Source organism: Morone saxatilis, unplaced genomic scaffold, assembly GCF_004916995.1.
Source record: "Morone saxatilis isolate NCDOM2014 unplaced genomic scaffold, NCSU_SB_2.0 Contig5, whole genome shotgun sequence".
Taxonomy (NCBI): Eukaryota; Metazoa; Chordata; class Actinopteri; family Moronidae; genus Morone; species Morone saxatilis.
In genome coordinates this window covers 14,547,820-14,557,148 of record NW_023340095.1, presented here as the reverse complement: position 1 = coordinate 14,557,148, position 9,329 = coordinate 14,547,820, and the positions used below count along the sequence as shown (strand labels likewise).

Here is a 9,329-nt window from a genome sequence, read left to right as displayed (position 1 = left end):
ATCTGGAGTTGTAACGAAAGTAATTTCCCCCTGGGATTATTAAAGTATTTCTGATTCTGATTCCAATTGATTCTGATTTAGAGATGCCTTCTGTAGATATAATGACAGGAAAATTGTTGCTCTTGCTTTGTATTACAGCATTCAGGTCCTGAAATCAAATGGGTGGATGGAGGCAAGCCTTTATTTAAGGTGTCCACTCACCTCGTGTCTACTGTCTACACTCAGGTTAGCTTTTGTTTTTAACAAACTGTGAGTGTAATAATACTACTGATTCATCTTCATCCTTGGTTTGTCACATCTGAATTTGTGCTGTGGTTTCATTAAAGAACAGCTTCATGGAACTAAAACTTTTGTATTCTGACCTTCTTTTTTGTCTCTCACAGGATCAACATTTGCACAATTTCTTTCATCACTGTCAGAGCAGTGCACAGGCGCCTCAGGTGTCAGGAGGAGAACTGGTCAAATACCTGAAGGTAAAACAATAAAAAGTATAAAAAGTACAAATACTGACTTAAATAATTATTAACTTGCCAATTAATAGTACAGAATGCTTTTTGTTCAGTCCATTTGTCAAAATTGTACATTGCATATAAGTTAAATATTTAAAATTTACATTAATTTTTATTAGAATGATATACTTTTGCTTGATACTGTTTATTTCTAACAAAATGTATTACAGGCTGTCTTGTAGGTTAATTAACTGGTTAGTAATGGCTGTACATGCTTGAGAGAAACTTAAAAGAGATAATGCTACATTGAGTCATATTTAATCCTCATGTTGACATCCAGTCCACATTTCAGTGTTGGCATACACTGTATAACTAAGTGCATATGCTCTGCAAGGATGCATAAATTGAAGATTGAGAACAAAATTACATATTTTTATACTTAAAGGGAAAGGTTAGACATGTTTTCACACTTTAACTTCTCTGTATTAACTTGCAAGTTAACCATAGCTCATACTCACCATGAAACCGCAGACCGTCACACTCGGTTGGAGCTGAATCACATAGAGATTAATGTTCTACTTTGTGTTGCAGCTTGCCAACAGCGCATTCTTCTGGACAGTTTGCGCAGAGCTTTTTCTATTGCCGTTTATACAGAATTTAATTGTACCTTTCCTGCAAAGATCAAGCCAATACCAGTAAATCTGTCAAATGTCTACCCCTAGCTCGCATGATTCTTTACTTTTTTTTCTGGGGTACTGGTAGCTCAGTTATCACTTTTTCCATCACTAATTCTCTTATTCCAGTTCGTGGGAATTGACATTGACAATTGACAGAGCAACACTTGGTCCAGTGCATCTCTTGGGCTCTAATGTCAATACAACAGTGAACACGAACAATGGCCAGAGGGTCAAACAGCAGGTCTGCCAAATGACTTGGCAGGGCTTGTGTTAGTTTCCTGTATGCAGGCAGTGATGCACCAGTACCTACAGTCTGTTGTACTGTGTTCCAGGCAACTGAAGCATACAGTGTGGGTGATTAGCACAGTGTTGTTCACTCACGTCCTCCTGTTGTTGATATTTGATTAGTTTCTTATAATTTATTAACCTTCTCTGCTCTTTATTGCAGTGGTGAAGGAAGATAACGTCACTGTTTTACAATAGTATTCTCCTCATTTTACATGAAGACCTGTGCAGTAAAACTCTACATAAATGTATCGCTGTGATGTTTTACCCTCAGAGTCTACATGCCATGGAGAGTCATGTGATGATCAAGTTCCTGCCCACCACCCTGAATCAGTTGTTTAGGGTGCTAACCAGTGCCACCCAAGAGGACGTGGCAGTCAACGTCACCAGGCAAGTTTCCCCAGGATGATCATTGACTTTACAAAAGCTAATTAATTAATTAATTATTAATTTCTTGTAAATCAAAACTAATTGACATAGAACATACATTTTCAGCATATATCTGGGAAAGACAACTCTGTGAAAAGCTGCTTTTGATGTTAAATTTACTGATTTTCAATTATTATTTCTATAAATTACAACTACTTTCAAATTCCTGACAACAATGATTTCAATATTTTGATGAATGTCCACGGCCCCAAATAACGACACCATTAATTGATTACAAGTGACTGACAGTGTGTGGTTTTTGATCCGACAAACCTGTCAATAAGACTTTCTGCTGTGCAAGAACATTGCAGTAATTATATAAAATGACATTAAACATTAATGAAAAATTTGTGTGTAAGAACTGTTATTAAATGAGGCGTCCAGCTGCATTATTGTTTCCTCACACATGTTCCCTCTCCATTGTTTCCCTTTAGAGTAATGATTCACATTGTTGCCCAGTGCCATGAGGAGGGGTTGGAGCACTACCTGAGATCATATGTGAAGGTACAATTCACACGCCACATACTCACTATCTATATTTCGTGCTTGTACCAAGGGATTCTCATAGTTTTTCTGCGTGTGTCTGATACAGTTTGTATTCAAGACTGAGCCACTTACGTCATCCACCACCCGAACAGTGCATGAGGAGTTGGCTAAAGCCATGACTGCTATCTTAAAGCCTTCCACTGACTTCCTCACGAGTAACAAGCTCCTCAAGGTAACATATTTGTACTTTTTTAAAGGATTACACAGTGTATGATTATAACTGACATAAATTTCCTCTTTATTGTTCTCTGATTGATGTTTGTCTGCCCTGCAGTACTCCTGGTATTTCTTTGAAGCCTTAGTCAAGTCCATGGCTCAGTACTTGATTGAAAGCTGTAAAGTAAAGGTAAGTCTGCCACGACATGTGTGTTTGACTCAGAGGTGTCTGCTCTTGTCTGCTTTATTACAGCTTAGGTAGTTTACAACATGCCAAGTCTTGTGGACAGCCACAGTACCACAGTTAAAGTATTATGTATCCACAGTCTGTCCCACACAGTTGTGCAGTTTAATTGGCTGCATTTGTTCATACCCCATAAGCAACCACATCCCTGTGTTTAACCTCCATTGGCATAACGTGGAGGCCACAGTAGAAGCAAGTAAATGCTCCAAAGAGTAGTTCATACCAGTGTGGAAACTGAAGTTTCAGTACAAGGCTGGCGATTCGTGCCTCAGTACATCCCAACTTCTCTACACGGTCTGTGGCCACAACCCCATTCAATTCAGAGATGAAATATTGTTTTAAAACAGCAGGGCTGTTGTAGTTTTTAGCACAGGAGTACATAGTACATTTGTTGGGAACTGTTTTCAGACTAATACACATTTCATGTGAGTATGTCTGGCAGCAGGAGAATGTATGTTAATTAAATTAAAATAAACTAGAGTGCCCATGTTCATCGTAATGAGGGAACACATTGTCAGTGCAACAATGTGGCTCATTGATGTGTTTTTAATAGTTATTGGACAACAATGCAGCTCTACAGTTTGTCACAAAGGAATAAACTATATCACAAACAATACTTTTTATTCATTCATTGTTGGCTTTGGTCTTTTTGTGAGAGAAAAATAGACTTTGCAGGCTTATCTTTTAAACTGGGGTGTATTATGCTGTGTAATAATATTTGTACAAACATCTGTGTGATGTCCTACAGCTGTCCAGGAATCAGCGCTTCTCAGCATCCTTCCATCACACTGTGGAGACTCTGGTCAACATGATGATGCCACACATCACCCAGAAATACAAAGACAACCTGGATGCTGCCAGGAATGCTAACCACAGTCTGGCAGTCTTCGTCAAGGTCAAGAGAGACAGTGACTGCATCTTTTGTGTTTTTTAAGAGCACCATTTGAGAGTTCAAGTGTATAAACTTTATTTCCTATTTGATATAAATAATGACAGAACTGCTTCCCCCCCCATCCTTCTGTAGCGCTGTTTCAATCTGATGGACAGAGGATTTGCTTTCAAGCAGATCAACAACTACATCAACTGTTTTATGCCTGGAGACCCAAAGGTACACTGTCTAACAGAAACAGACTTTATACAAACAAATTCTACAACAGCTGGTTTGACCAAACATATTTTTGGAAGAGGATGTGTTTGAGAGTTGCATTAAAGCTGCCTAACTGGTTTCTGTTGTTTCTAAATGCAGACGCTGTTTGAGTTCAGGTTTGAGTTCCTGCGTGTTGTGTGCACCCACGAGCACTACGTCCCCTTAAACCTTCCCATGCCATTTGGAAAGGGAAGGATATTGAGATTTCAAGGTGAGAAGATCAACAAATGTGTCTCTTGATCAATTACCAGTGTGCTTACATCACCTGTGTTTGAGTAGAACATTTAAATCCAACCAAACTGCTTTACTGTAAAAAGCCAACATTAATAATAATAATCTATTTTATAGAACATACTTTGTTTCTGTTTTGTGTTCCTCAATTAGCTTTATTATCTCCATATGATACGGTGGAGTCATACGATACTCCAGTAGGTAGGTGCAAGGGTGTTACTGGTTGCATGTCATCTCCAAAAAGAGCAGACTTCAATCTAATCATCCAACCATGACCAGAATGGATAAAATGATCAGAACTCAATCAATCTGCATCCTGGTTGATGATTTATCCGTCCTTTTCGAGACTTTGTACTGACAGATTATACTGCTTATAATGTGTAGTCGTATAGAGGCTGAGATTGGCTCTTTGTGCAGATGTGGGTGATTATGTGTGCAAGTAGTTCTTTCTGTCTTGAAGTGGTTTTATCTAGTTGAACATTTTTCTGTGAAATCAGATCTTTTATCTTTTTAACGCTCGCGTGCTTGAAATGCAGGTTTTCAAAAGATAAAAGACAAAGCAGTGTGTTTAATTTGATTGCAGTCATTTTGGGGAATCTCTCTGAGTATGATTTGGGATTTCTTTGCTTCTTAAACAATGTTGGAAACCATCTGTGAACAGCTGCCGTTGTTCAATCATTAGCTTTAATCCTGTTTGTCTTTTTCTAAAAACGATTTCTGTTGATGTGAAACAGCAGCTCAGCCACACAGCCTGAATCTACATAAACTCCGAGTTTTTCTGTAAATCTGTTTTTGTCTCGTGTAGATTAGTTGAAAGTCAGCGAGAATCATTTGTCAGTATTGGAGATATTTGCATTGTTCACCAGGTTTTAATGCTTTCAGTAATCTGTATATAGTTTTCTTGTTGTTTCATTGCATCAGATTGATATTAAATTAGAAATTTTAGAAATTTGCTTTAATTCTTTGGGGCTGTTGGTGATTTCTTCTCATTTCACCTCCTTCACTTACTACTCTGTCAAACAACTAATCTCTTCATCCTCCTCCTCCTCCTCCTCCTTCTCCTCGTCCTTCCCTCAGACCTCCAGCTGGATTACTCGCTGACAGATGACTTCTGTAAGAACCACTTCCTGGTCGGGCTGCTGCTCAGGGAAGTCAGCGCAGCCCTGCAGGAGTTCAGGGAGATTCGTCAGATAGCCATCCAGGTGCTGAAGAGTCTGATGATAAAGCACACATTTGATGACCGCTACGCCTCCAAAGTAAGCAGCGCCTTCTTACTTCTGTCTCTTGCATTTCAGATGCACTTCAGTATCTGATGTGTGGGGGTGCATGTGAGCTTCTGTTGAGAAATTCTGTTGAGAGATTTATTTGTTTTCCAGAGCCAGCAGGCCAGGTTGGCCACCCTGTACTTGCCCTTGTTTGGTCTGCTCCAAGAGAACGTCAACAGGCTGAATGTGAAGGAAGTATCCCCGTTCCCCATCAACCAGTCCAACAATGTAAGGGAGCCACCTAGTGGAAACATCTAAGCATAACACAACCATACTTCCTGAAATATATACTTGTATCCACACAAAAATAATATACTATACAAAGACAAGGAAAAACATAGTAATAAGATAAAAAGTAAAGGAGGAGAAAAGGGTTCTGTAGCAGTCTTAGACAAGAAGTTATTTCACACATTCTGTATTATACATCATAAGAAAGTATTTTATACCTATTACCATTCTATACTGAATTACTACAATCTTGCTACAAGTTACAATATTCTAATTTGAATTGACCAAACTGTGATTCTTGGATCTGGGGTGAATTCCATATTCTACACTGTATGTCCAAATACGACTGTAGCACCTCTGACCTGAACTTTTGGAGTTTAGGATTTAGGGACTCCTCATTAGACCTGCCCCTCACACACACCTAGTGGCTTTTCATCAGTACATACGGGGCTGTATGTATAGTATGTGGGGTATGCCCATTAAACTGTTGCACTGTTTTTCCTCAGAATGGAAGAGAAGATTCACTTCTTACCAACGCTTTGATGACACCTCCCAGGTCCAGCACCTTTCTGGACACCAGCTTGCACAAAGATGTTTTTGGAGTCATCTCTGGGACCTGTGAGTGGAAAGATGATGCTGAAAATGGGGCGGGGGGGGGACATTTTCTTTTAATATTAATATAAAACTGCTTCTTTTTTTCCCCCTTTTTGTTTTGGACAGCTTCACCTCACACATCCTCAACCCCCAACATAAACTACGTGCGTCACGCAGACTCTCGTGGCTCTCTCATCAGCACTGACTCTGGCAACAGTCTGCCTGAGAAGAACAATGACAAGGGCAACTCTCTGGACAAGGTACAGCTACAACATTTATTATCACTAGGCTTTCCTGTGAGGCATATCAGAGGTCCCCTTCTTATGACTACAGTACTTCAGAAAGTCACTCCTTGTTAACTTGTTCCATTAACTTCCACCTTACTTGTACGGCTGGCCGTGGCAGACGGAGAAGTTTGTACGGAGACACTCTGTCAATGTCCTGCGCTTCCTTACGGAGACTGAGGAGACCATGCTATCGGTGCGCACCAAGCGTGTCACAATGGACTTCTCCCTGCTCTCTGTCCCCTGTGTGCCAGAGAGCACCCTGCAGCCCAGCCTTCCACTTCAAGTACAAAACAGTCATCGTCCCTCCTAGGAGTGTCCCACCTGGGAATGCTAGAGTGTGTGTGAGAGTGTCCTAAACCTTAAGCCCTTTCTTTGCCAGATGATTCTCAGGCTTTGACCTGTTTGTTGTCTGGTGCCATAAATCAGACCTGCAGGGGGCCTCACAGGGTTGGTCTCTGATCTTTTTTACAGATGTTGATAAGCATGCACGCTTAAAGGATTTCTTACTTTTGAGGGTTTTTTTTTACTTTGCTGTGTCATTTTTGCTTTCACTGATAGAGAGCCTCAAGTTAAATCTTTGAAGAAGTCCTCTAAACACAAAAGATGTGTGTGTGTTTTATCTTCTGTTGAAGCTGTTTTTATTTGTGATTTGTTGAAGGTTTTATCACAATGTGTATAACAGCATAAAGGGAAAAGGAGGCCAACAATAAGTAATTCACAATATTAACCCAAACTGAAGATAACTGCCCCACAGCTTCACAGTTTTTATCCACTTTTTCAGGAAAACTAACTTTAGCCATGACATTGTGCACTCTCCAAAACACCCATTAGGAAGCCGTAGCCTCATGCTTTCCACTAAGTCATCCCCAGCCAGTTTCATGGTCTAGACTAACTGCTGGCAAAGGAACGTGCTTGGTATATTGCCAACCCCTTGCTGTGGTAGAGCTGTTGCTCCACTGCTTTGCATTTTGTTTTCTCCCTGCTCTCTGCCTCAGCTGGGAGAAATAGTGATTGTTTTCCACCAGCAGTTTTTTCCACAATGCATAGAGCCCTGCAACATCTGAGTGAATGACTCCACTAGTGTAGCTTGACCACTGTAATCCCAGGCCTTCAGAAAACTCTTATTGATTGTATTATAACCACTATAAAAGTCCCATTGTATTGTTTTACTACTTCTTTTAATGCAATACAGTGTTCAGGACACAAACTCGGTTGTCTAGACTTTGACTATGACATCACAAACTAGATGCAAACTTTACAAGGAAATCTTTTTTGAAATTGCTATGGTAAATGCCCTCACAAGAGAGCATTTACCATGGTAAATCTTGAGGCAGCAAGAGCAGCTAGACAAATGAAAGAGCCCTGACAGGATAATATAGTTGTCCCTCTGTGCCTCACTGGATTCTTTGTCCTTCAGAACCAGCCTGCTTCAGCCCTGGGCAGTACCCTCCTGCGATGTGATAAACTGGACCAGGCAGAGATCAAGAGCCTCCTCATGTGCTTCTTACATGTGCTCAAAAGCATGTCTGAGGGTAACTTCTCACTTCATCTCTCCTGACTTTTCGGTCTGAATATATCTGTACAATATTTCGGTCCAATGCTTAAACGAGTCTATAATCCCAAAAAAAACAAATTGTCTCGCCAATGTCTGTCTCTTCCAGATGCTCTGTTCACATACTGGAATAAGGCTTCACCTGCTGAGTTAATGGACTTCTTCACTCTAGTCGAGTAAGTCATCTCGGATTGTTTTCGTGACATCCATTACATTGTAAGTGAAGCTAAATATTGTATTGTGACTGATTTTTCATTTCATTTTCCTCTCAGAGTGTGCCTCCACCAGTTCAGATACATGGGAAAGAGATACATTGCAAGGTAATGTTGTTGTCAGTATGGGATTGCGGTGCATGATTACCTTTCTTTGGAACTTTAATTATGATTCAGTTCAATTCTTGATGAGGGATTTTAGAGTTTTAGTTCAGTGGTTCCCAATTTTTTTTCTCTGACATACACCCACAGCTCATTACACTTTGACACCACCTGTCATCTTTCAGTTTTGTTCATTTTAAACAACACTGCTAAGTATAGTATAGTATAGTATAGTATAGTATGTGTATATTGTTACTATATTTTAATTTAACTGTCAGTGTTAAGATCAGTTTGTTCTAGTTTGCACTCATATTACTTCCACTTGGAGAACTTGGACGTTTCAACAATTTATCTTTATAATAACTAACATTATTTAAAATAGGCTATTACTTTTTCACCATTTATCTATACTTTTAGCTTTTTATTTCAACCATTTATTCATTCCTTTTAGCTAAGTTTAACTATTTCAACTGTTTATTACTTTAAGCTATTAATTAGTTATTCACTACTTTTAGCAGCATTTACCCATTACTTTTATCTAACATAGTGTTAACAATTTCAACAGTTTAACCATTACTTTTTAGCTAATGATTTCAACTATTGATCCAGTACTTTTAGATATTATTTCAACTGTTTATCAGTCGTTTTCCACTATTTTGACTGTGTATCCTCTACTTCTCAACTTCTCTGTTCCTTTTCCTTTTCCTTTTCTAGTTGTCACTCTCCCAATTAAGTGACTTTTGGGATACTTTTTTTTTTTTATTCTATGATTCAAATGGCATACTCCACAATCTTTCCACATACCGCCAGCAACTACAGCCATTAAACTTTGTACCATGTAAGACAATGATGTAGCTACTTATTACCTTACTTTTAGGTAATTCAGTGTAAAACATAATTGCTACTGTGTGTGTCTGTTGAAGGG

At 39.2% G+C, this 9,329-nt stretch overlaps 1 protein-coding gene across 10 annotated transcripts in view; it reads left to right on the top strand.

Annotated features, from left to right (window-relative positions):
• LOC118338846 (dedicator of cytokinesis protein 9-like) overlaps positions 1-9,329 on the top strand; it is an 80,065-nt gene that overhangs the window by 59,303 nt on the left and 11,433 nt on the right. For 7 of the 10 annotated variants that reach the window (XM_035676261.1, XM_035676255.1, XM_035676254.1 and 4 more), the window contains exons 22-37: positions 139-225; positions 384-473; positions 1,686-1,801; positions 2,275-2,344; positions 2,433-2,558; positions 2,661-2,732; positions 3,535-3,681; positions 3,811-3,894; positions 4,033-4,144; positions 5,242-5,420; positions 5,541-5,657; positions 6,164-6,275; positions 6,378-6,511; positions 7,956-8,070; positions 8,200-8,266; positions 8,363-8,410. In XM_035676261.1, the coding sequence (XP_035532154.1) occupies positions 139-225; positions 384-473; positions 1,686-1,801; positions 2,275-2,344; positions 2,433-2,558; positions 2,661-2,732; positions 3,535-3,681; positions 3,811-3,894; positions 4,033-4,144; positions 5,242-5,420; positions 5,541-5,657; positions 6,164-6,275; positions 6,378-6,511; positions 7,956-8,070; positions 8,200-8,266; positions 8,363-8,410 (1,676 nt within the window). Of the gene's footprint in view, positions 1-138; positions 226-383; positions 474-1,685; positions 1,802-2,274; positions 2,345-2,432; positions 2,559-2,660; positions 2,733-3,534; positions 3,682-3,810; positions 3,895-4,032; positions 4,145-4,317; positions 4,366-5,241; positions 5,421-5,540; positions 5,658-6,163; positions 6,276-6,377; positions 6,512-7,955; positions 8,071-8,199; positions 8,267-8,362; positions 8,411-9,329 lie in introns of all 10 variants that reach the window. The other 3 variants (XM_035676252.1, XM_035676251.1, XM_035676253.1) reach the window with 1 other exon arrangement.